The 25,604-nt window shown below is 36.5% G+C and overlaps 5 protein-coding genes across 7 annotated transcripts; 3 read left to right on the plus strand and 2 right to left on the minus strand.

The window, feature by feature from the left end:
* The first annotated feature begins 21 nt into the window (after positions 1-21).
* Vsp37a (Vacuolar protein sorting 37A) lies at positions 22-2,312 on the plus strand. The gene is made up of 5 exons (XM_070659971.1): positions 22-244; positions 701-890; positions 1,004-1,118; positions 1,201-1,725; positions 1,858-2,312. Exons 1-5 carry the CDS (start codon positions 156-158, stop codon positions 2,202-2,204), a joined length of 1,266 nt encoding a protein of 421 aa, XP_070516072.1. The 5' UTR covers positions 22-155; the 3' UTR covers positions 2,205-2,312.
* A 670-nt stretch (positions 2,313-2,982) lies between these two features.
* On the minus strand, positions 2,983-12,117 carry Plod (procollagen lysyl hydroxylase). 2 transcript variants are annotated; one of them, XM_070659964.1, is made up of 9 exons: positions 11,896-12,116; positions 10,040-10,268; positions 9,643-9,983; positions 9,113-9,566; positions 8,751-8,978; positions 4,765-5,086; positions 4,575-4,679; positions 4,298-4,444; positions 2,983-3,875 (listed from the first exon to the last, which is right to left on the minus strand). In XM_070659964.1, the coding sequence occupies exons 1-9, from the start codon at positions 11,990-11,992 to the stop codon at positions 3,591-3,593; spliced, it is 2,208 nt and encodes a 735-aa protein (XP_070516065.1). In that variant the 5' UTR covers positions 11,993-12,116; the 3' UTR covers positions 2,983-3,590. The 2 variants fall into 2 exon arrangements, with proteins under 2 accessions (XP_070516065.1, XP_070516066.1); XM_070659965.1 differs by lacking the exons at positions 2,983-3,875; positions 4,298-4,444 and adding an exon at positions 3,882-4,264 and having other exon boundaries at positions 11,896-12,117.
* On the plus strand, positions 5,275-8,738 carry LOC139104468 (immunoglobulin domain-containing protein oig-4-like). Of its 2 annotated transcripts, XM_070660001.1 has the most exons (5): positions 5,275-5,980; positions 6,074-6,223; positions 7,656-7,838; positions 7,976-8,125; positions 8,251-8,738. In XM_070660001.1, the coding sequence occupies exons 1-5, from the start codon at positions 5,798-5,800 to the stop codon at positions 8,407-8,409; spliced, it is 825 nt and encodes a 274-aa protein (XP_070516102.1). In that variant the 5' UTR covers positions 5,275-5,797; the 3' UTR covers positions 8,410-8,738. The 2 variants fall into 2 exon arrangements, with proteins under 2 accessions (XP_070516102.1, XP_070516101.1); XM_070660000.1 differs by lacking the exons at positions 5,275-5,980; positions 6,074-6,223 and adding an exon at positions 6,513-7,441.
* Positions 12,118-14,443: 2,326 nt separating the features above from the next.
* Positions 14,444-18,397, minus strand: LOC139104447 (rRNA biogenesis protein RRP5-like). The gene is made up of 4 exons (XM_070659955.1): positions 18,258-18,397; positions 17,955-18,017; positions 17,202-17,781; positions 14,444-17,134 (listed from the first exon to the last, which is right to left on the minus strand). The coding sequence occupies exons 2-4, from the start codon at positions 18,015-18,017 to the stop codon at positions 14,709-14,711; spliced, it is 3,069 nt and encodes a 1,022-aa protein (XP_070516056.1). The 5' UTR covers positions 18,258-18,397; the 3' UTR covers positions 14,444-14,708.
* A 10-nt stretch (positions 18,398-18,407) lies between these two features.
* Positions 18,408-25,248, plus strand: LOC139104442 (nucleolar pre-ribosomal-associated protein 1). Its single transcript, XM_070659941.1, has 9 exons — positions 18,408-18,934; positions 19,007-19,595; positions 19,793-20,086; positions 20,172-23,367; positions 23,448-23,575; positions 23,640-23,849; positions 23,990-24,210; positions 24,356-24,752; positions 24,878-25,248. The coding sequence occupies exons 1-9, from the start codon at positions 18,507-18,509 to the stop codon at positions 25,157-25,159; spliced, it is 5,745 nt and encodes a 1,914-aa protein (XP_070516042.1). The 5' UTR covers positions 18,408-18,506; the 3' UTR covers positions 25,160-25,248.
* The last annotated feature ends 356 nt before the right edge of the window (positions 25,249-25,604 follow it).

The raw sequence follows: 25,604 nt of genomic DNA on the forward strand, positions 1-25,604 counted from the left end.
TTCTCGTATCGCTCGTATTCTCCAGTATTCTCCATCGAGCCCTTCTGTCCTTCAGTACGAGGTGCGACGAGGTTAAAACAGCTGTTCTACTGGATGGTCACGCTGACAGGGACGATCAAACGGATGAGAGATCTATCGAAAGTCCAGGCATTTAAATGATATCGCGAATATTCCGTGGGGAAATCGAGAATGTCGCGGTCAAACGCAAACGGCAAATCGACACTCTGAAAATCTTCAACGACAAGTAAGAGCAAAATCCTCCCGTCACCGAGACGTCGCAGGAAGGGCTTCGCCGTGTCGCAGCGTAACCTTTGGTTAACCCCCATTTGGACCTTACTCGATGTCGTCTGCGAATAACCGCCTACACTCTGAAAACAATCGAATTATGCGTGAATTGTTTCTGTGGCACTGCTCCTTTAAAAACGCGATAGCAAGTCTCCAGCCGTGGCAATTGTCTCTAATTTTTTTTCTCTCTCTTTTCTTCCCAAAGACTGACGCGGAAATCACGTTTACGTCATTTTGTTTTGAGTCATAGACGTAGTGCGCTTTTAAAAAATCAATGTCTTATGATAGAGATAATACAAATAAAAGTTAATAACGTTAAAGTTTAATGATGGTTCAAGGTCACCATTTGGCTCCCGAAACTCTAATTAATTACAGGTGTCTGCGAAAGTGTAATGCAATAAATATTTTTTTACAGTGTGATTGAACTTAGAGAAAATGTGGATTATCAAGTGGAATTTCGAGCTGGCGATAAACGAATGGCTATTATGGTTTCCTTGTCGCCAAATTTTCCACTGGAAAAACCTGTGCTTAGAGTTTCCCCACCGATAAGCCATCCATGGTGCAATGAGCATAGCGAAATTACCAGTGCACCAGGACTACTAAATGTAAGCAAAACATTTTATGAAATATATATTAAATAAATTTTTCCATATTATTATTAAATTATTTAAAAAATGTAGCTTGTATGTCTGAAATAATAAACATATTGCTATTACAGTTTTCAGTACACAGTGATCTTGGTCGAGTTGTTCAAGCTATTATCAGAGAATTTAGCAAAAATCCGCCGCAATTATTAGAAGATATTTCACCAGGGTCTACTAAATCTCATCCAGGTATGTTATTATTCTACTGGTTTTTTTTTTTTTTTTTTTTTAAGTGTCAGTGTAATGAAATACTTTATACTTAAAATTACAGACCTACAGGGAAGGAACTCGCCGTCTTATCCTCTTCAACAGTATCCTGTCGAAATTCCTTCTACGTCGTTCAATTCATATTACAACACGCAATACCCGCATCTATCGTCCTCAGATGCGAACACGTGCATTTATAACTATAATTATACAAATTCCGGTCACACTTACGTCTCGTCCTCGAAATCATTTGGCGGCACGTCGCATCACTCGGCATATATTCCAAGTTCAGGGAACAGCGCTCTTCAAAATTCCACGCATACACGATACACCTCGGATCAGCGCAACGCGCCTTACTTGAACTCGCATTACGCGAACGCAAATTATCAGCAACCATTGCCGAATCGATCACAGGCGAAAGTGCCGCAGAGTATAATATTTCCCGAATTAAATAATTTAACTAACGAGGAATTGAAAAGGCTCGGCGAGGATGATGACAAGCTAGACGACTTTCTGGAGAAACATTCCCAAATTAAAGATATAAACGCGGCGATCGAAGATGCTATGGATTGGGTTGAAAAAACTGCCGGTAAAAAAAAATATCTTTCTTATTGAAATACTAAATTCGCAAGAAAACACATCTATTAATTTCTCAGACTCGCTTATCTATTAAGATATTTTAGTTTAATTGGTCAATAAGCTTGTATCTTTTTTTTTATAGAAGTTAATGCAGCCAAAGAACCCGAATTGAAGCAACTACAAGCTGATGTAACAGCTAACGTAAAAACGGTTGCAGCGTTAAAAGCTAGATACGATCATCTCATACAACGATACAATAAATTGTCCGAGGTCTTCACGCCGGATCATATAAAAGAGTGTTTGAGACAGGCAGCAGATGAGAGCCACGAAAAGAGCGAAAAAATTGCAGAGGATTTTCTAAATCGGAAAATTGATGTCGAACGCTTTCTTAGTACGTATATTGAATGCCGAAAGCTTGGTCAAGCTAGGCGAACTAAGGAAGAAAAACTGGCGCATCAATTAAACGAATTGAAACGAGCCGGTTTCTGAGATGAATATATAATATATATATTTATATATATATAACCATTTTTTTCTATGACTCGAACAAAACTGTAAATAAGACTTAGTTAAATTAAACGTTATTGTGAATTTAAATTTATAGCATTCGTGATTACCAAGTATCTTGTGTGGAACTGGAAGATCCGACTGAGAATATAGCTAAAACGTATTTTGCATAATCATGCTAATTTAATTTAATACGCTTTTTATTTACGCCTCATTCTAAATTATTTTGAACCGCGTAGCATATCGAAATTCACGTATATATGTGTAAATGGTGCTAAGCGAATCGAGTAGTTACAAACCGAAAGTGCTTTAAGATTAATTTTGGTGGAATATAGTTACACCCGTATTCCGAACAATTTAATCAAATAAGAAAGCAATAGTAAATAATTAAAACAAACCGGGTTTAAATGTGTAACGAAAGCATGTTCGATTCAATGAGTACTTATTTCTTTGTGAAGGTAAAATATGGCTTTAATTATGTTAATTTTGCACAAGTAACGTGTACTGTCGCGATTAACTCAGACAGAAGTACGTTTTTTACTCTGTAAATAAATGTGCAGGGATGTAATTAAAATCGATTTTTGAAAATTCGTTATTCGGTGACGTGACTTTAAATTATTTATCCTGTTGATGTTCCTAAAATTGCAACATATAAAACAATTATATAGATAAACAATAAAACTTCAAAAATGTTAAGCGTGAAAAAATTTAAAACACTTTATCCCTTTGGACAGAAACATTAATGTGGATAACATGTACGTCGTGTTTATTAAAAATTTTATTATTTATCTTTTTATATATAATTTCAAAGAATTAGCAATTTAAATGTCAACGAATATTGCACATATACTTACGTTCCAATTATCTTTATATAAATCGCCAATATTGTTACCTATAAAAAGCACAATTAGGCATGCATTTACATCAGAGTATAAAAATAATACGTTAATTAAACAGTATTTAGATTAAATGCACTGTTCAGTCCATCAGTGGCAATTAACGTTTATAATCGATAACAACAATGAACACGTTCATGTAGAGTTACGTTTCTCTTTGATATTGCGCGTTATCTTTCTATTTTATTCCTTTGATATTCTTTGTTCTCGATATTATGGTAATAAATTTTTAATATAACAATTTTAATTTAAAATTATTAAAAAAAAATAAAAAAAAAAGAATTGTGATTTAACAAGATCCCAAATGACAAATTGATCCCAAATGATAAATTTTAATTGAATCGATGTGCGATCGAGTAAACCACTGTTAAAAAAAAAAAAAAAAAAATATTAATGTGACACGCGAATTGTCGAAAAATAAATGGCCCGCACTTTGTAATGTCTAGTAATTCGAATTTATAGTAAAATTTTATCACGGATCCACGAAAGAGATCATGATGTAACGCGTGCCGGCGATCACTCGTAATCCTTCGTGATAGTGCGTCAATCTGCCTGGATGCATCAGCATCCAGCCTGGCTTTGTGTCGGTAACCGAGCAGTTATATCGGATGAACTTGCATCCACCGCCTTCGTAATCCACTCCCGCTTGATTTAGAGCGATATTGATGGTGTAAGTCGAGGAGTCGTGATGCGGCCTCAGAGATGGCTGTTCGTCCGGACGATACCTCACGATGAAATTCATGAGAGATCGCGGTGGCTGTCGACATGAAATTAATACAACATGATTTCAAATAAAATAGCGATTAACCGTAGCTTCGGATTGATAATTTGTTATCTCGAGTTACGATTCTTCTTCGATTTAAGTATCTACGTACAACGCAAACACCATTACTACGAAGCGGTACAACCTAGTTAAACCCTGTGTATTTAGCAAATGTGCGAAATGTGTTATTGCGCGAAATAAGGCCCCTTCCGTATACCTAAATAATAGAATCTTACATAGTCGTCGTATCCTGTAAAGACTAGCTGTTGCAAGGGATTGACGTAATCTTTTAGAAACTTTAACCACGAGTCCTCGAGACCGACTTGATTCAAGTGAATATCACGGGTTGGTACCGCTTCGTATCCGGAATCCAATCGAGAATCCTAGAAAAACCAGTGAACATAAATAAATCTTACATCGTGATAGTAGCCGATGAAAACGAGCTCCTGCAACGGCTTAACGTATTCTTTCAAGAAGTATAACCATTGTTGTTCGTACTGAACTTGGTTCATGTGAATGTCGCGGGTCGGTACATTTTCGTAGCCACCCGACAATCGTGGGTCCTGCCGAGAAAGTTAATCATAGTATAAAAACTAAATAATAGTATAAAAATAATATAAAAAATAAAGCATAGTATAAAAACTTCAATAATATCGCCGAAATAAAAAAAAAAAGTTGCAAATATCAACTTACATGGTTCGTTCCATCTGACCATTGACCGAAAGTCTCGACGATTCCAACGAGCTCTTTGGTAAATCTTGAATTAACAATGGGAAACCAATAGACATCTGGGCACGGCTACGAGCAGTAACGTTGTATAGAGAATAATAGATAAAATTCAAAGAAATCTTTCGCGAGTAATCATTAATTATATCATCTTTACCTGTATCGGTTTTTTGTCAGGATTGAAATTTTCACTGTAATTCGAATGAATGTATCTCTTTTCCCAGTCTAGTTTGTTATCCATAATCTGATACATGTCTGGATAAGTAAGACGAATATCGTAGCTATCGGGATCGACTAGGTGGCCAAACTCGAGCCGGTTGCTGACGTACATAAATAGGCCTCGCTGCCGGTTTCCATGGGCGAATGCCATCTCCGTGTCCAGGTCGCCATCCTCGTAGGACGGTCGAGTCGCCTTGTTTGCTATGATCGTCGCGTTGATCAAGTAGCAGTTACTGACGAACGGCACGTTCCACAGTCCCCTGAAACAGACATCAGCGTGATTCGGCGTATTGCGTGTCGGTTAGGTCGGAAGAGCACGTCGGAGGAGGCGTGCAACGAGTGCAACTAAGCGAAGAGCCCTTGTTTGCCCCACGATCGAGTACGGTCGCGTTGTTTTCCGGAGGTCGTCGCTTAAGTGTTTTGTAAGGTGATGGCAGTGGTAGTCGCGATTGGCCGTTGAACATACTTGGCAATGAGTTATGCATAATTATCCAATTGAGATTCATAACTCTGTCGCAGCAGCGTGTGACTGCGCGTGTCCATCGCGCGTTGCCTCGTGGTTTCATTCGTATTTTAGGTGGTAGGACCTAGCGGATCCGGTCTCTCGTAATCCCGCTCGTGTCAGAGATCAGCCAAGTCCTCCGTACCTTCCGGTAAGGATAACGAGACGCTTGTGCACGTTGAATGGATTGCGTTGCGCGCGATTACATTTTAGATTGGTACGTTATTGCCCGTGGAACGCGGCTCATTAATCTCATCGTCAAATATCTCACGGCCGTGAATCGATATAACATTATATTAATGTAATAGATATACGTATGAAAAAAAAGAGTAGTGGATAATGACACAGGTATATATGTATAATAGTGACAAATGAGTTCCCGATAAGGTATATAAAGTGCTCGCGAACACTCGAGGACCGCGTTGTTGGTCACTCTCCAGCCGTTCAAGTTTCTCTGGTTATAGATCAAATGACGAGATGCCGGTTGCTCTATTTGCTTCTATTAGCGGCCCTAATGTTAAGCACAGAAGCGGCAAAGGGCGGCGGTGGTAGAGGGAGAGGTCGCGGCCGAGGAAGATTATTCGGCTCGCGGATGCATATCCTGATACCTAATCGAAATCCCGCCAGTACGCACTATTACGAAAACAAAGATGTGAGTTAACGAAGATATTGTATCGTACATCTGTGTATGCATATGTATATGTATGTGCGACCTAGTGATACCAATATGTCGGGTCTTTCGTAGGGTGCCAAGATCGTAAAGGCGTCCCACTTTGAGCTGGATTACATGCTGGGTAGAAAAATCACGTTCTTCTGCATGGCAATTGGCATTCCGAGGCCCGAAATCACTTGGTTGAAGGATGGAATCGAGTTGTACCATCACAAATTCTTTCAGGTAAGCTAATCCACGCTAGTAGTGAACTCGTTTTCCCTAAAAGAAGCCAATTGTTAAAAAGTGATTTTTTAAAAAGTGATAAGTGTTTCTCGGACAATTACGAGAATGGGCGACGTTTTATCGTATTGTCAGGTGCACGAATGGCCTGTTGGTAATGACACAATAAAATCTAAAATGGAGATCGATCCTGCGACGCAGAAGGACGCCGGATATTATGAGTGCCAAGCGGACAATCAGTACGCCGTTGATCGCCGGGGCTTTAGAACGGACTACGTCATGATCTCGTATTAAATGTCTTCTTCAAGTTATAGTAGCTCCGTGATCGTCATAGCGTTAGAATATCCTATGTGAGAATAGATATAGACATTTGTTATTAATAATTTGCTACCTGATAGATTTTTACCTAATAAACATCGTTAGTTACCGAGATAATAACGATATAAAATGATAAGTAAAGAACTGTTATATTAAAAATAATAAAATTAGTCAAACTTTTTACGTAGCCCGGCGACATAAAAAAAATTAAGGTCAGAATAAAATTTGATCTGTGCAAAGTAGTATGAAGTTACTTTTGAATTGTCAATGCAAAGATATGAATATAAATCCGGTGGTTCCCCCCAATTCGTTAAAGCGTGATTGTCTATTATAAAGGGGTATATGACGTGAGGAATATATCGAAAATGAACCATCACCGCGATTTTAACAAGGCAATTGCAACGCGTCGCGCGAAAGTGGCATGGAAGGGCATACGTCGCTACGTCGCCACCGACGAATGCAATAATCTGTAGCACAGTGTGAAATAAACAATTTGCATCAGCATCGCACGAATGCTATGTCGCAGTTATTTCCCTTCAACTGTATAGCTTCCGTTTCCTAGCTTTAATTCTCACACTTAAATATGCTTTGTTTTGTTACAAATTTTAATTAATGAGTCCACGCCGGGCAACTAATTTAAATGTGACCGGCAATTGTACCGGAAATCTGAATCATCCGGAAGGAATGAACAAACGGTTGAATTAATGGATAAGCGGTCTGTAGATTTGATAGGAATTGATGGCGATCATCTAGTGCAAAGGAATAACCGCTGTGCATATAGTCCGACATACATTATCTGCATATAAGTCTGTAATAGATACGAGAGGACACTAGGGGAGTAATGAGTAGGTGACTGTCAGTTACATCGGAGTTCCGTGTGATCGACGAACGTTGCAACGTACAGTGAGTATCCTCGGTGCATCTTCGTTCCGATAAATAATAGCAATTTCGACGTTCACCGCGTGTTTCCATACATTTTCGTAATAACGAAACTGAAGTCGCGATCAATTGATATTATTCTTATCCAAAGTCAAGTGGAACAATCAAATCTGCAAGTTTAAAAATCGTGAAACATTATGTGTAATACTACAATAGTATTCGATTCTACTTTTATCAGATTATCATGTCACGCTCCATGCTGGCGCTAATCCTGCTGGGTGTATTATTGCTCAATTGTCAAGAGGTACTTGGACGAAGAGGACGAGGAAGGAGCAGGAGTAAATCCCGTGTACAAATAGGATTGCCTATTACTGGGAAGTATCGCGATCCGGAGAGTGATCAGTATTACAATAATAATAACGTACGTAGAAAAAAAAATGGGAGTTTAAAAGGAACTCTTTCATCACGTAATATTCTAATAAAAAAATTTTCTTTACGTTAATGTTTCAATTCGATTTAAAAACGAAAATTATTACTAACGTATAATAATTTTTTTAGGGAGCCAAGATATTGCTAGCGTCGCATTTCGATTTGGAATACGTTTTAGGGCACAAAATAGCTTTCCTCTGCGTTGCTCGCGGTAATCCACGTCCACATGTTACGTGGTTCAAAGATGGTGCCGAGATTTATACGCATCATTATCTACATGTCAGTAAATATACTTTCAATCTAAATACGATGTTATAAAATTATTTAACTCGGTAACAAATTATATGTATAATTTATAAAAATTTAATATTTTATCGTTGCTGATAATGTTCTATTATTTTTAGATACACGAATGGCAAGTTGGTCCTGATAAAGTAAAATCAAAACTCGAAATCGATCCCGCTACTCAAATGGACGCCGGAGTCTACGAGTGCACAGCGGACAATATGTACAGCATCGATCGAAGGTCTTTCAAGACTGACTTCTCCATCGCTTTCGATTAGTACGAGCGTATGTGAGATCCCAAATAAATACGTATAATTAGAAAAAAAAAAAAAAAAAAATATGTAAAGCCCAGGTAATACGTAAACTTTTTACGATAGACTTTAAGAAACGGTAGATACTAAGAAAACGATTTAGAATAATATTGTACTGTCATTGTACAATTTGCAAAACAATTACATTTACCCGGAATATGAGAAATTATTTTTAATCCTGTCGATGCACAGCTTTAAATTCAATATCTATTTAAAACTAATAATCTGTGCTTCTTTTTTCCAAACGTAAAATTGTAGTCCGTTTAAGTGAAAAATATAAATAATTAACATTTGTACATTCGCTTTACCTGCGTTCGTTTTTTATGATTTCCATGTAGTCGAAACTCCGCGCATAAAATCCGTCGTCCGTTATAGCGCCCCAGAAATTACTCCATGCTTTATACGGTCGTATGAGCAAGGGTGCGACGATTCCTCTCTGCTGCTCCACTAGTAACTTCAATGTATGCTCGTTGTCTAAATGCGCGACCGCATCGATCGACAAATATCCGGAACATTCTTTCAATAAGCAATAATCCCTGAAATAGATCGTTCTTTAGAATTTACTTAAATATCACACGCGCTCTTTTACTCGTTCTCTCATTATTAAACAGTACATATACATATATCGAGTTTTTAAATACATTGACAGACGAGCTCTCATTATGCTTACATGGCCAGCTTTCTCGCATCAATCTCGTTGACGCCATCGCTTGGCAATATCTGCTTCGCGCTGAGATACTTTTGGTCAATTTTTTCAAAGAAATCATTTACGATATCTTCATGATACGGCACGTTGTTATGAACAAATAAATGTAGTTTTGATTTTGGATAGAGTTGACGGTAGATAGCTTCGAAGAATTCTTCCAGAAACGGTGTGGGATGCTCGATAAAGACGGCTATTAAAATAATTGGATACGTTTCCGGCTTGGTCTTGTCGAGTTCGATGGTTTGGTCCCAGCACGCCAAACATCCCTCGTCTGATGTCCAGGCGTGCGCCAAATAATTGCCCAAAGAATTTAAAACCAATTTACTGACCCCGTTACCGTGAAGTATCAAAGGTATTGTATTGTAAACGATGTTCTGAAGGTAAGCTTCTTGACCCTTGAATCTAAGCTCGACATCGGCTATAAAAGACATTAGTAACGATAATTAAAATACTAAGCGTCAACGCTTTTTCCTAGAGATTCTACTTGCCCTTACCTACCGCACCGAAGAGATTTTGAAATATTTCGGATTTGTGATCCAACTTGATCTTGTGCCGCGTTCTAAGTTCTTCCTGTAGATATACGGTCGTGTAAAATAATTGATCATCGTCCTCATCTTTGACAGGCGCAGAATCCAGAATTTTATATACATCGGACGCATAACCGATAAAGCCACCGGAATTCAGGTATCGTTTGCCTCTCGAGACAGGCGGATAGTGAGTCGCCAAGGATTTATCCGGCCAGCAATTTGCCTCCGCGGAAAATAAGATTCGAGCATCAGCGTCCAGGAATCGTTCAACGATAGCGGACAAACCGCCGAGAAATATAACATCGTAACTAAAAATGCACAAATATTATATACGTCTTCTGCACGGCATTACGATGTTACTCACCTATCAGTGAACAGAATAATTTTCTTATCGTCATTTTGATAATCCTCCAAGGCTTTTTTGAGAAGATTGATTTTATATCCACCGCCAGTATATTTCATGTCACCACCCTTCCAAGGGCTGCCTAGACCGAGGATATTTAATTTGTCGCGGATTCCATAGACCTCAACTGACCTCAAGTACCTTCGAAAGCCATCGGTTTCGTTGGAAGCGGCAGTAAATACCAGGACATCTAAAAAATTCACGTTACAATTAGTTACTAAATAGAGAAAGGTAATAGCTCGAAAATATAAGAGACAATCTTGTAAATTGTTTTTCTTTTTTTTTTGTCTCGTAAGAGTCGAAAGCGTATAAAAAGAACTAAAAAGTTCGACAAAGAAAACTGCTGCAAGCTATACTGAAGAACGAACTGTACATCGGGGCTAAGTTATATCGATTCCATCATTGTTCTCAGCTGTTGAACTCGTTTGCATTACGCTGGATTCGTGATGTCATCGTGATGATAGAGTAAGACAAGTAACGCCTACGAGAGTCGTAGCACGTACGCCAGCTGCATTGAGATAGAACACGCGGTCCAGCGCATGTATACCGAACTGTCGATACTTGCGCAAGCGGCGCAAGTTATTCTTAGAACGACACGCTGAACCCACGGGAATTTGAGGAAAAACGCTTCTCGGTCGTCTTGTTGGAGAACGATTAAAAATATCCGGAACATTAAAACGACAGATCCTTTTTAACTTGCAGAATTTTTTATATAAAAAAATGTATACGATATAATTAATAACGAAATAAAATGACCTAGTTAGAAATAAACTCTAATTTGGTGAGCGAAATAAATAAAAAAAAAAAACAAAAACTTCGTTAAATCAAGAAACTTTCAGATTAGAATATCTTTCGAAATGCTACGCCGGAAATGAAATGATAAGTACCTCGCACTCGATCTGGTTACATCTGCCGACTAAGAACGGAGTCAAATTAATTAGATTAGTTCGTGTTCCACAAGCGAAATGATAGCGTTACATATATGTCGCGTCACTCAGTCTTGGCTGAGACTCGAATAAATTATATTTCCACGCATGAATAATAGACTCTGTACATTGATTAACTGCAACAGAAACATTATGATGTTCTGATAAAACTGAGACAGTATTTACATTTGTCCAAGTGATTAAAACTCAATTACGCAATAAGAAGTATTCTACTTCAGATTTTAAGCCCCATAGATAGATAGCCTTTGTGATCTCATCTTCAGCCTATAAACATTTATTCGCAAAAACAAGTTTTTAGAACGGTCGAAAAGATTCGATTAATCACATGGAGACCGATGTAAATTTTTTAAAGAAAAAAATATTAATAACTTGTTACCTTTAAAATAATATTCTGCACGTTTATTATGTAGTCTTTGGCACTCCAGCTTGAACAAACTGATGCTAGTAAGAGTAACGAGCCGTGTAAAGTGTGTCTTGCGAATAAAGCAAATTATTTCAGGCATACGTTGTCTCAGAAAGAAAGCAAAGCCGAAATTCGTTGACAACTCGTTGACGTTATTTATAAAATATATTGAATTAAAATGTTACATTCTGCAGGCAAAAAATATACTGTGCGCGAACAAGAACAGGCTTAATAATGTACAAGTCGACTTAAATCGAATTTAAATATAGACTTCTGTTAATGTTAGGAAGAACAAACTGGCTTGCCATAGATGGTCATCTGTTTTATCACTCTCTCTCTCTCACACACACTCTTTCGGTCTACATCTCTCTTTCTCGCTCTCGCTCTCTGTGTATCGATCTTTCTAGCGTTATGTCCACAACGGATTCATGTATACGTTCTGATTTAAAAAAGCAATCATGTCATACCGCCGGCTGCTGAATTTTCGCTGACTACATGGTACGTTAGAAACACGCAGCACCACACGAGCCAGCATCCGATCGACGTCCCCTTGCCACCGAACATCTCACTTTTTTCTCTCACGAACACCCTGGTGGAACTCCGAAAGAGAACCACACCGTTCCCAGTGGTAAGCTCCACGTCCAACACTTCGTGTCACTCAACGCTAACTGCTGATCTGCTATAGTATGGTCCGTTATAAATGGCGGTGGACGTGGGTGGTTGAATAAACGTGCAGTTAGATGGAGACACCATGCCATTTTTTATCTCATCTATACGAAAGCGTTTTGAATGATCTAGCGCGTATCTGTATCTAGTGAAACGCTGTGATTGGTCGACGCGTAGTTTCCCTAGCGCGCCGACCAATCACAGCGCTCCATCGATCGCCTGATTGTGAGTTGGTAAGAACTATGTGACTCGTGCTGCTGCGTGCTACCAGAGGACACGGCGAGCACGCGGTTCGAGTTCGAAATTAAAATGTCGAGGTATCCGTGCGTCGTAGCCCGTTTTTCGTATCGAGTTTGAGAATTTGAAACGGTCAGGAGTATCATGGACTATCTCGCGAGTGTCCAGCACGTGGAAAAATACCTCGACAACTACTACGTAATACTAGAGGTCACGGCGAGCACGCGGTCCGAGTTCGATACGAAAATGTCGAGGCATCCGTGCGCCGTAGCCCGTTTCTCGTGTCGAATTCGAGGATTTGAAACTGTCAGAAGTGTCGTGGACTATCCCGCGAGTGTACAGTACGCGGGGAACATTTAATATCGCGACTCGTCTCATTCGCCGCTTAAAGAACGTTTTCGGTGTCGTTCGTTCCGCCGATGAGAGTCGACCGGAGGCTCAAAAAGTAGACTATCCCGCGAGTGTTCAGTGCGCGGGGAACATTTAATATCGCGACTCGTCTCATTCGCCGTTTGAAGAACGTTTTCGGTGTCGTTCGTTCCGCCGACGAGAGTCGACCGGAGGCTCAAAAAGTAGACTATCCCGCGAGTGTTCAGTGCGCGGGGAACATTTAATATCGCGACTCGTCTCATTCGCCGTTTAAAGAACGTTTTCGGTGTCGTTCGTTCCGCCGACGAGAGTCGACCGGAGGCTCAAAAAGTAGACTATCCCGCGAGTGTTCAGTGCGCGGGGAACATTTAATATCGCGACTCGTCTCATTCGCCGTTTAAAGAACGTTTTCGGTGTCGTTCGTTCCGCCGACGAGAGTCGACCGGAGGCTGAAAAAGTAGACTTATCCCGCGAGTGTTCAGTGCGCGGGGAACATTTAATATCGAGACTCGTCTCATTCGCCGTTTAAAGAACGTTTTCGGTGTCGTTCGTTCCGCCGACGAGAGTCGACCGGAGGCTTAAAAGATAGACAATCTCGCGAGTGTCCAGTGCGCGGAAGGATGACTCGACACGTGCTACCTGAGAGGAGGAGCAGGCCCAGGAAGGGTATCCTGCCCCAGCGGAGCAACCCAGGGGTAAGTAGTATCAGTTTTCCTTCCGAATTACATTCCGAATTACGTTCTAAATCTACATATAATTTTGTCATTTATTTGTTACAGATCAAGAGGAACTCCGCTGTAGCGCTCGCCGATATTAATGAATATACGAACCGCAGCCGGTTCGTCGGGCGTTCCGGGAGTGCCGAAAAGTATGCGGACGTTTTTTCACGTATATTTTTTTTACGGGAGTGCGTACGCGAGTTACAAGTGCGCGGAAGGATGACTCGTCACGTCCCATCCGAGAGGATGAGCAGGCCTAGGAGGCATCCTGCATCGGCGGAGCAACTCTTAGGTGAATATACGTTTTTTAAATTAAATTAAAAAAAAAAAATACTTTTCCTTTTTTTTTTGTTAAACTTATAAACCAACTATCATGTCTACATTAATATTTTCCTTTTTATGTTACAGCCACCGGCAGCATTCTTCAACTCCGCTGTATGCAGATTGGGTAAGCCAGTAACTTGTTTTCAGGATTTTCTCTTTACAGCAGTGTCGAAAAATAACGTGCGCAAGTGATTAATAAATTCGCGAATGTAAAATCACGGTCGCGTTCGCGAGTGACCTGTGCGCGGAAGGAGGACTCGTCACGACGTCCAAACTGAGAGGAGGAGCAGGCCCGGGGGGCATCCTGCATCGGCGGAGCAACTTTTAGGTGAGATTTAATTCTTTCTTTAAATTCGTAATTTTATTAACTTAATTTTTATTTATTTTTATTAAAGAATTAAATATATAAGCGTAATTTTTTTTGTTTAAACATTAACTGATTTCAGCATGTCTACATTAATGTTTATTTTTATGTTACAGTCACCGGCAGAACTCTTCAACTCCGCTGACGCTGCAGATTGGTAAGTCGCATATTTTTTTTTCGGAATTTATAATTGAATTTCTTGAACCGATAACACGTCGTCGATTATAGATTACTCAATTAAAATGTCGCGCACGAATTAGGACCTTCCAGAAAATAGCGCACGCAAAGCGTGTGCACGGTTGTTCTAGCAAAAACAATTTTTCACATTATACAAAATTTATTTATTATGTAAGAAGGAATATCTATTTTGCAGGCGCCTTTTATTCCTCAAGAATAAAATATAAAATACAATTAGAAGCCAGGCTAATATTTCTTTCTCAAATTTAACTTATTTAATATATAACTTAGATTAATCAGGTAATTAATCACGTAATACATATTAGAATCTTAAAACGGTGTTACTTAAAAAGTTCTTGAGATAAGAATAGATAATGAATACCAGCCTAGATCATCTCATATTTTAAAATCTTTCCCTTCGACTTTAATTTAATTTTTTCGTTTCGTTCCCTTTCTTGAGCGTTTTCTTTGAGACTTTCTTGGTGACCTTCTTTGAAATTTCTCTCGGTGGTTTCTTCAACGAATCTAGATCTGCATCGTGTGATTGAGGCATCTTCTTTTTTTTCAATTGTTGCTTTCTTTTGGAAGATAGTTCTGATACATTGATATCCTTTGAAGTTTCGAATGCGGACTTCAGCATTGCAATCGGGACGATTTTAGATTCTTTCCTTGTCATTACAACGTATAATCGTATTTTCGAATGAATTTTGTAAGGTGTTAGATCAGGAGAAATGTCATTAATATGTCGGCGAGCAGGTAGTGCCACTAAATACCCGACGCCGTTGCGTTTTACAAGAACAAGTATCAGCCAGTTAGTAATCATCAGGATCTCTGCTTTCAATGTCACTGCAGTAGGCAATTCAGGCAACGTTTTTTGCTTCGAGCTAATGCCATTTATAATATTTGGTAGCAACGACACATCGACAAATTCGTGAACGTAATTCTTCCATAAAATCGTACCAAACACTTTATCTCCTACTTGAGGCTCGCCGGAATAATGATCCCTGCGTACCACGCCAGTTAATCGATCATTTAACTCAAGTAATAAACCATTCTCGGTGATCTCCGTAACGGTGCCGTGAATTTTTTGACCTAAAGTTACCGATGAAATAGGCCTGTTCTCGTAATACGTGCTGTTTGCCAATTCTGATAATGTGCTCAAGTATAAGTTCAAAACATCCACTGCTGCTAATAATTTAATTTCATAATCGGACGGACCTTCCCATATATCTTTCAATAACATCGACAAAGTCAGTTGTCTCTTCTGCTTATTGATAGCTGTTATTTTCACGAACAGTATCTGATTTAAATACAGCCTGTCGAAATTGCTAATGTTCTTGTACGAGATAAATTCAAGTTTCGAGTAATCTTCAATTGGCAGAACAACGCTCACTCCGTTTTGCAATATGTCTCGAACTGTACACGGAATGCAATCGCCTACTTTTAACAAATCAAAGCTGCTGTACTTTTCATTCGTTACGAAAGTGCGTGACAATATTACAGCCGGTTTTGTTGCGAACACGACAGCCGACATTACATTACCGGGAACACATCTCGATGCCAGTAAATTGCCAATTTCGTAGCACGGAGCCATATGGCCCGTTGGTAAAAAACCCGTTATTGCAGTTTCGTTGCCATCTTTCTGTATCTTTAAATGTACTCCTTTAGGGGACGATTCAATTACCGTGCCGTCGACCATTTCTCCAATCGAAAAGTCTACAAATTCCTCCTTTTCTTCGGTAATAATTTTTAATTTCATTTTTTGACTGTCTTTTTCCACTGATTCTACGCATACTGTAACTGTCCCGCCAACGAAAAAATTCCAATTCATATTATATGTATCTTTGTTTAATAACGTGCGTGGAACCCATCCTTTCACTTTTCCATAAAATCTTATCAATAAACCGTTCTTATTTATCATGCTGATTGTACCATGATATTTTACTCCACATTCAACTTTGTCAAAATCATACAGTACTGGCAAGTAACTCTTTATTAGCGACTGTTTGAGCGTGAATTTTGCTTGATTCTTATCATTATTTTTATCCAGAACTCTTGCTGTGATGTTATCCCCGTCTTTCAGTTTACGCAGACCGCTTAATCCAGCATCAGATATGTGTTCTTGCGGAACAATTCCCTTGATCTTTCCGACCTGTACGTTTATGTAGCCACGAAACTCGTCCGTAAGCTGATATACGGTTACAGTAAGAATATCGCCAATATTAATATCCCGAACTGAAAAATATTTTTCTTTTAATATTTCTTCCTCCACTGAACATATGTAAACGTGTTCCATCCAGTCGTATGCAAGAATTCTACACCTGTGTGTGGTGCCTTCTTTGAACTTGGTCGGAAATTTAGTAATTTGGACGTTAGTTCTTCGTAAAGAAATATATCCACGCAGCCCAGATTTCGATAATTTAAGAATTGCCTTGTGTGATTCCCTGTACAGAACTTTGGCTTTTTCTATAACATCGCCTACATTAAATACCTCCTTTTCTAATGCGTCAGTTAATTCACTGAAGTACGCTAATTTTACAGTCGGCAATATATACAACAATGTCCCAGTGATTTCCATATTTTCTTCATACATAGATAAAGGATTGTTTAAATAAATTCGATTTAGATATCCAACATTATTATCCTTTCCAAATGTAATTCTCAGGCCATTAGAAAGAATTTTTGTTATATAAAGCGTCAATTTCGTTCCTGGGGTTAAAGCATCTAAAGATATTATATCACACGTCTTAACACTGTCGATCTTTTTCTTTTTAGTCGATAATTTGATGATCGACGTATTATTTGTCGTTTCTATTTCTTTGATTGCACATAAAAGCTGAGTACCTGGAACTATATAATTTATGATATTAATAAAATAGTAATATATTTAATTCATTATGTAGAATTATATACTTACAATACTGTTTTCCTTTTGCAACATTTTCAGTTGCAATAAATGCTCTAACATTAGTTATGCCTGTGTCAACTGTATAGCCATGATCCTCTATACTTTTTACAGTGCAAACTAACTTTGCACCTTTTGTGAGATAATTAGCACGAACATTCTGATTTATTAATTGTGGTTCCATGGATAGATCACAAATAAAGTTTTCTTTACCATTCTTAGATACAGTGTTAGTTAACATTTTGACATAACATGTTACATAATCACCAGGTTTAAACAAATCTGACAAAGGTTTGAACTCACTTGACTGCATAGTTTTGGTGTCAACTATATTTTGCAACAAATTTGTATATGACTGGCTAAGATCTGTAACTTTCACATATCCTATAAGTCCACCTGGTAGAGATAATTTCAAATCATATTCAGATACCACAGATACTCGAGCAAGAATAATTAATCCTTGATGCAGCATTGTTTTAGATAATCTGTCTGCAGTAGTGGCAACGAGATTTGTAGCTTCTGTAGTTAGGTGACCATTTTTTTTCTTTGTTTGTGTTTTATGCTTCTTGGGTTTAAGCTTTTCCTCAAAAGACTAAAACAAGACTGCTATTAATTTTATTTGTACATAATGACATTATTAAATAATTCTATATATCAATCAATTTAATAAGAATTATCAGTATAATTTTAAAATTAAAATATTACACTTTTCTTTGAACAATATCTTAATCTATTAATAAATGAAAATTGAAAGAAATTATTTACCCAATCTGCAGATCTTTTGATTCCAAGCTTTTTCCCTCCTCGAGGAAAACTTTCTTGAGACATCTAAAATATATTAGTAATTGTTAAATAAAAGTGATAAAAAGAAAAACATCATTAAAATTCTATCGATTAATATTTGTATAGTTAACATCGTACAATACTTATACCGTTAGGTTAACTTAATAAACTGCTTCTTATTTTAAAGTTCTGAATTAATGATTACAGATTTTAACTGTATTTTTAGAAATGTTTTATTGCAATTACAATTGCATTTCACATATTTATTTATATAATTTATCTCACCTTACAATTCTGTTAAAAATAAATTACATAGAAAAAACAATTAGTTCCTTTTCGTAGAGGTTAAGTTGTACCACGCACGTGCGTGCAACAGGCTAAAAATTTTCTCGTCTATAGCCAATCAATGCGCACTTATACGACACATGTGATACCGCCTTGTAAACGTGTGTAGGCTGCTGATAAAATAAAAAGTATTGTGGTATTCATGTAGAACACGTGTGCGCGGGATAAACGTACGGTAAAGATACAAGAATGGATGCGATTACTAAATTAAAGAAAGCACCCAAGCGAAACTTGACAAACAAAAATGAAACGTTAACAAAAAAGAGTAAAGTCAACGGTTCTCTCGAGGAGAGTAGTTCACTTGAACCCGATACGGCGCGAGAAAATGTAGATTGTGATAAAAATGATATTAAGAACGAGTCTATTTGCAACAACAGACAAGATATATTTGATGGAAAATCTTTGAGAAGGCTTCTGTCCTCTTCTTCCGCCGACGTAACCTCGCTAAGGAAATTTGTGACGATATGTAATGAGAATAAGGAGATAGATCTTGCTGTAGAGTATCTGCTCGCCGGTGGCAGTGTTCTTGAAGTTCTAAGGTTATTAGAATCTTCCGATAAGAAAAATACCGCCAATGTTACCACCGTTTTTTCTGCAATCCATATTTTACTCATAAAGTACGTATACTTTATGTAACTTGTTAGACTCTGCACCAGGCTTTTATTTTTAATACATATTTCTGTTTATAGGATCTTGACAGAATGTTCAGAGCATAAAAATGGTGCAATAGAAGCATGTCGTCACTTGTTAAACTCATACATGTCCATTGTTCACTCAATGTTGTCAATTCAAAGCAGTGCAAAGCAGCGTAAGGTAGTACTTAAGCTGCTAGCAGCAATAGTGTCTCTGGATAGCAGTTTAGCTAGAGAACTACTTGCTCATTTGTCTATACAGCAACAAACACTAGAGAATTTAGTGCAACATACTAAACCTACAGATTCTCAAAGTGTCAGAACATGCTTTATTCACTTTGTTCTTGCTTTTCTTGTAGAGGGAAATATACTGGTGATCAGAACACTGTTAGACAAGTATAATATGCTCTGTTGCATTTTTTCAGATTTATTATATGATTCAAAAGAAGTTGTTACTTTAGTTTTAACCACTGTTAGGACATATGTATTAGAAAATACTGGCATTAGTAAAACAACAAAGATGCATGTATTTTCATTGTCTACTATATTGAATTTAATATCATTATATAACTGGAAAGGGCCAAATAACTGGCCTAAAAATAAAACTCATTCTGATGAGAGTGAGGATTTTGTAGTAGACAAAGAGGTATTTATAATTATTTTATTAATTCTTATAATTATAAAGTATGGTGTTACAACTATTAAGAATTTTATTTTAACATTATATCTTATACATAAATGGAAATTTATTTAATATGATAACTTTGCAAATAATTATTTTATTTAAGATTTAACGATTTTTGTTATTGCTTTTTTTTTTAATTATTTTTTATTGTAATTTAGGTAATTACTGATATAGTTCATGAGTTCTTACTTACTTTATTAACATCACATCGTTATGGAGTTATTTTCCATGACCGAACGTTGGGTACTTCGCGAAATAAGCACAATCAACTGATACATTCAGTTCTTCAAAATATAGAAAAACCTTGGGAACATAAAAAACCAGCAGATTTAGTTATTAGGATAATGGGTGCCTGTCCAGATTTAATTCGTTCGCAATACAATGCCATTGAGCCATTTCTTGAACCTAGAATATCACCCAAATGGATTTGTCTACTGAATTTTATCGGAAAAGTAAGAGATATTTATAGATATACACTAGAGTTAAATTATTATTTTACGTACTTTCTTTCAGTTTGATTAACCGCTTTTTTTGCAGATAATTAAATCGGTCGACCCGGTTAATTGTATAAAAATTTGTAATCAGGAACTGAAAACGAACAATTTGATAAATGCATTGCTTTCTTTGGCAAGTCCAAATATAATTGTAAAAACTGCCATTTTGTCAGGATTAGAGCATGCTAGTCTTTCTGTCAGACATGAGGCTTTATCTCTTCTTCTAATAATAGTTAATCAGCTGAAAGCTATTTCTTTAGCTGCAAGAGAACTTTATAAAACATCTACGATCCAACATCAGATAACAGATTTTATTCTAAGGGCTATCCCCACCTTTGAAATTATCTTACAAACGTGGAATCGTGCTTTTGAAAATAATTCGGACATAAAAGTTTCGGAGAACGTAGAAAACGTTGAGAATCCAGAGCTGGTGGACCATCTTAATATTATTTTGAGCGTTCTTCTTTTGTATCAAGAAATATGTCCAGAGTTGTTAGATATCTCGACTAATTCACATCCGAATTTGTTGTTGTCGAGTTTAAATGGCCTTCAAAGTGAAAATGAAGAAACTACAAAAATGGAGAAAATAAATTGTATGAAAGTAAAAACAATACAGTTCCTGCTTGCCTTAGATTTTTCAATTTTTGTGCCAAAAGAAAGGACTTTTAAGGAAGCTCTTTCCTTTTTAATTTCTCAGATTTGTACAAAAAATCCATCACCAGACAGTTACAATGCTACTAGAATGCTGTTAAACGCGACAGGTTTGCTTGAAACTTGTGAGGATCACTTAGATATTTGGATCAATGGTTTTTCGGTGGTTGTGGATTTCGAAGGAGAAACTGAGCAGGTGACGCAATGGTTTATGTCGATCTTAAAAAGCGCCATTAAACACATTGACAAGTATAACACAAACATAACACAAATGGAAGGAATGATAAACAATCAGATAACTAATCTCAACGTAAAAACGGCAGAGAACATAATAGATGAACTGTATAATAAAACTGAGAACATTAATTCCCGTGAAGAAGAATTTTCGACGATGTATATAAAACGGAAGGACGAGCAAGTCACTAATTTTGATACGAAAGATATAAAGGATGTAATCAGTCAACTACTTAATAGGATAAATTCAAATAATTTTCTTTCTGATATAAAAAATTCCGATACGAAAGATTCTGATATAAAAGAGACTAAGAAAGCAAATAACACTCTTTTTAACCATTTCGATGAAGTTAATCTTTGCAGAATGCAAGCCTGCACAGCAGTATCCCCACTCTTATACTGTTCATTACAAAAGACGACAAAAGAGAAAAATTATTCCACTGCGATTTTGGCTTATTTATCTTACGTAACAGTTCATACTCTTCATTATCAAGTTGTGCCGGATTTACTTGTTTATATGACAAAAGATTCAACCAACTTGCCAATTTATAAGTACTTACAGAGTTGGTCAAGTAAAAAATCTATTTCCTTGAAAGGAAAGTTGTCGCCTCTGAAATTAGCGCATAAACTGAGTAATATACTATTGTCAGATTTAAAAATTGATTTGGATGAATTTTCAGAGCTGTTTGATGGCCATTTAACGTATTGTTTTAAATACAATGACAAAGAAATTATTATTAAGCACTCCTTATCATCGTATGACGTAAAAACTTTGTTGAAAATGACTGTATTTTATTTAGCACAATTATCGCAGTCAAATAACTTGCGGCAAACTCGAAACGAAAATTGCAAACTTATGCTTACGTTTTTATTAAGCATTTCTGTTGAATTAAATCAAGAAAACGTAGTAATATTTGAAGAAAATGCAAAATGTATTTTTACTCATCCTATTTTGTTACATTATTTTTCGCCGTTTTGCGAAACAATTTTAAAAGAGAAAGATTCAGTGGAATATATGATCACCGAGACTATTTTGAATATCTGTGAAATTATTTTTTGTTTGTTCAAGAAACACGATGCAGGGATCTCTAACATTTTCTTTGCGTTTAGAGATAAGTTCCTTATGCAGTTGAGAAATATTATTGAAAAGAATCCTGTGGAAGCCTGTAATAATAATTATGATATTGCCATTAAATTATTGAAAGTATTGCAGATAGGAACGAAGAATATCGCAAGTTTGTTATATGCTTTGATGAAGCTGGAGAAGAATATGTTTATTTCGAATGATAAAAAAAATCTGTCTATATTCGGACACGTCGTTCCAACATTACTGGACATGTATTGCGACAAGGATCCAGAATTACGTGATGCTTTGTACGAGCATTTTGTGGAAGAGTTTAGTTCACATTTGATTTATTTAAAATCTAGTAAGACGTCTTTTGTGGAAAAATGGGAACAAGCTTTGTCAAAATACTTATCTACCTACCCACACAACGTTTCCAATATTAATATAAATACTTTTACGTTATTGTTAACAAAAAATATCACCGCCTCTACAATTCAGTTGATAACGATCTTGATCACCGAAAATATCGATCTGATTCCATCGGTAATGAACTACTTTCTCAAGACGAAGAACGCAAAGCAGGGGAACATTGTATTTCCAATATTGGGCAGCAATTTAAAATACAAGTGGAGTGAAGAGCTTCTTCAAAGTCTGTACGAACAATACCACAGCGACATCGATACATATATGAGCGATCCACAAAATCCCGTACCCTGGATCGAAGAAAACTCAGCGGCAATAATTTATCTTATAGAGAGCACTTTTGATCTTAATTTGTGCAAGAAAATTTGTCACGACGTTACTCAGAATGGCGACAAGCTAGATCTTGTGTCCGTTTCTTTCATACAATTACTGGAAGGTGTATATAAAAAATACGAAAGCTTAACAACGCCTGAAGTGAAACCTTTGACGGATTTAATAAAAGTGTTATTGCATATAATAGCTTTGACTTTAAAAAAGGAATCAAAAAGTATAGAAAAAATCAACGTCTTATGCGAAAAGATTAACAACGCAGTGATTTGTTTAAAAAAAACTGAAGATAATTTTATTTTTAATTCGTTAAGCAAAAGTTATTCGTGGCCGCAATTTACTAGGTTTTCTTTAAAATTCGGTTTAAGAGACGCTAAAAACGAGGAAATTCAATCGAACGTACTGAAAACCTTGAGCAATTTGTGTGATATCGCTTATAAAGATAATACTGATGATGAATATGCGAAAATGCTGTTCGAAATGACGACGTCTCACTCGGAGTTTGTTAATATTATGCTTGGATCGTCTCTCATTAAAGGTGAGCTTGGTCACGCGAGGATCTATCGTTATATAAAAAAAAAAACGTTAACAAAACGACTAACATAAATTTTGTTTCAGGCGATTTAATCGAATTATTGAAAATACTCACCCGGAAAAATCATTCTGTAATGAATGCTTCGCACGTACCTCTTTATCTTTCGGCTTATAATGCTACCCTTTGCCATGTTGATCAACGCATTTTGCAGGTAAACATTTTAACACGGACCGGGAATCGGAATAATAGAATTATTAATGTTCAATCTTTTTCAGATTCTTCAGTATTATGAAACTCATAACATTAAGCTTCAGCAGTACTGGCCGTACCTATGGGGAAGCGCTGCAGCAACACGTTACAGTGTAAAAGGAGAAACTGATACTGCTTTGTGGAGGCAACCTTCCACTTCCGAGATTTTTAACTTATTTAATAAGGATACCGTTAATGAGACTATAAGAAATTATCCCATACACAGAGGAATCAAAGTAAGCGATTTAAATATTTATATATTTTTTAATTTTAATTTAAGTCACAAGAAGCCTTAGAAATAATATAAAAATTTTACTTAAATTTATAATGTGAATTATTTTTATTATATTAATAAAAATTTTATTGATTTTTGTAGAGTAATGAAATGCATGAAAACAGTAATGTGTATGATCCGGCATTTTATTTGCCGTTGCTGTGTACCTTATTGGCAGAAAATAATATCGTTGCGTGTCACAAAATAACCCAGAGTGGAGCATTAGCGTTAGTACTTGCTGCATGCTGCAGTAATTCGAGCGATGTTCGGTTGACGGCATATACCGTCATTTCCAGATACTACTTTCATCTGGAAGCATCAAAGTACAGTAGCAATTTTAATAATTAAGCATGAAAATAATTAAATTATGTATTATGATCAGTGTATATCGTTTATATTTTTAACAAAAAAATACTTTTGTTATTACAATGACTAAATTCGATAAATTAAATTTCTTTTCTTTATTAGGTCTAAAGAAAAGTTATTATGGATGCGTCTAATTGACGCTTTGCGAAATGGAATCACTTCTTTAAATTGCTCGTTAAAAGATGTCCGTTTGAGTTGCCTGATGACCACTTTCTTAGCTAGAACTTCGCTGATCGCAAGTCAACCTCTGCACCCACTTTATTCGCCTTTACATACTTTTCTAATGGCCAAAATCGCATTGGACTTAAATACTATACCAGAGCTATTGCAGTTGCTGCATAGTTCACATGTAGAGCACAATGTGCACCGGCATTGGATCTTAGAAAATATTCGAGATGGTATAAAAGATGAAAACGATGTAAATGTGGCCATGAAATGTATGTTATTTAAAATCCTTCTAGATTTTTATATTTGCGCACTTCCGGACGTCAAAACCAAGGTAAACGAATTTCACATTCACAAAATGCATATTTACTCGATAAATAAAATCATTAAGTAGCTAAAACAATTAACTATCGATTATTTCAATTATTGTATTATTTATTTAATTAATTTTTCTTTTAGAAATTAATTTTAGAAGTAATTGCCTCTGCTACGAGAATTCCCAAAGCATCTTTACTTCTTGTACGTGGATATGGCATGCTTCCTTGGCTGTACGAGATCGTCAATCATTTAGATATTTTTGAAACGGAAATCAGGATCATTATAACTATAATTGAAAATCTACAGAACACTTTAGATACTTCAACAAAGGATATAAGTCATTACAAAACTCTTTTAGGTAGTATTGTCTTTTTATTACAAAAAACGTATTCAAAAAATAAGCACAAAATTTGTTCTATTTAATTAGATTTTATTGCAATAATATTTTATCTTTTTAATTAAAAAGGAATAGATGTATATCTAAAATTTAAAAATACAGGTAAAAAATAGCGTATAGTCTAATTCTTTAAAAAAAATGTTATTCATAAGACGTATCTTTTTTTTTAATCATATTTCACATTCCTTTTTTTCCTTTTCTATTCCTAGAATTCAGTCGTAATGAAGACGTAACATAAATTTTTTTTTATGCAAATGAATATTGATTTCGTTGCCATCATTAGTTATGTTGCTGATCAAGACATAACAGATACATAGTTACTGTATAGCTCGGATAGTCCGGTTGTCGTAGCGGAATGGTGAGGGCATGGTGGTAAAGGTGATTCTTCTGGTAGTAGGAATCAGTATCGGCCAACAGGTTTTTAGTTACCCAAGGTTCTATGAAGCTTACGTATACATTACGGAAATGTAT

The sequence above is a fragment of the Cardiocondyla obscurior genome, linkage group LG07 (genome assembly GCF_019399895.1).
Source record: "Cardiocondyla obscurior isolate alpha-2009 linkage group LG07, Cobs3.1, whole genome shotgun sequence".
Lineage (NCBI taxonomy): Eukaryota > Metazoa > Arthropoda > Insecta > Hymenoptera > Formicidae > Cardiocondyla > Cardiocondyla obscurior.

Bases quoted from the DNA above. Each gene is read 5' to 3' on its own strand.
- Vsp37a (XM_070659971.1), top strand. From the start codon at position 156: ATGATATCGCGAATATTCCGTGGGGAAATCGAGAATGTCGCGGTCAAA. The intron at 245-700 runs GTAAGAGCAAAA...ATTTTTTTACAG, and splicing joins CTGAAAATCTTCAACGACAA to TGTGATTGAACTTAGAGAAA. The intron at 1,726-1,857 runs GTAAAAAAAAAT...TTTTTTTTATAG, and splicing joins TTGGGTTGAAAAAACTGCCG to AAGTTAATGCAGCCAAAGAA.
- LOC139104468 (XM_070660001.1), top strand. From the start codon at position 5,798: ATGACGAGATGCCGGTTGCTCTATTTGCTTCTATTAGCGGCCCTAATG. The intron at 6,224-7,655 runs GTAAGCTAATCC...TACTTTTATCAG, and splicing joins ACCATCACAAATTCTTTCAG to ATTATCATGTCACGCTCCAT. The intron at 7,839-7,975 runs GTACGTAGAAAA...TAATTTTTTTAG, and splicing joins AGTATTACAATAATAATAAC to GGAGCCAAGATATTGCTAGC.
- Plod (XM_070659964.1), bottom strand. From the start codon at position 11,992: ATGTTCGGTGGCAAGGGGACGTCGATCGGATGCTGGCTCGTGTGGTGC. The intron at 10,269-11,895 runs GTATGACATGAT...TGAATTTTTTAG, and splicing joins CGAAAATTCAGCAGCCGGCG to ATGTCCTGGTATTTACTGCC. The intron at 9,567-9,642 runs GTAAGGGCAAGT...TGTCTTTTATAG, and splicing joins AAATCTCTTCGGTGCGGTAG to CCGATGTCGAGCTTAGATTC.
- LOC139104447 (XM_070659955.1), bottom strand. From the start codon at position 18,017: ATGTCTCAAGAAAGTTTTCCTCGAGGAGGGAAAAAGCTTGGAATCAAA. The intron at 17,782-17,954 runs GTAAATAATTTC...GTCTTGTTTTAG, and splicing joins TCAAAAGATCTGCAGATTGG to TCTTTTGAGGAAAAGCTTAA. The intron at 17,135-17,201 runs GTAAGTATATAA...TAAATTATATAG, and splicing joins TGCAAAAGGAAAACAGTATT to TTCCAGGTACTCAGCTTTTA.
- LOC139104442 (XM_070659941.1), top strand. From the start codon at position 18,507: ATGGATGCGATTACTAAATTAAAGAAAGCACCCAAGCGAAACTTGACA. The intron at 23,368-23,447 runs GTGAGCTTGGTC...ATTTTGTTTCAG, and splicing joins TGGATCGTCTCTCATTAAAG to GCGATTTAATCGAATTATTG. The intron at 23,850-23,989 runs GTAAGCGATTTA...TGATTTTTGTAG, and splicing joins CCATACACAGAGGAATCAAA to AGTAATGAAATGCATGAAAA.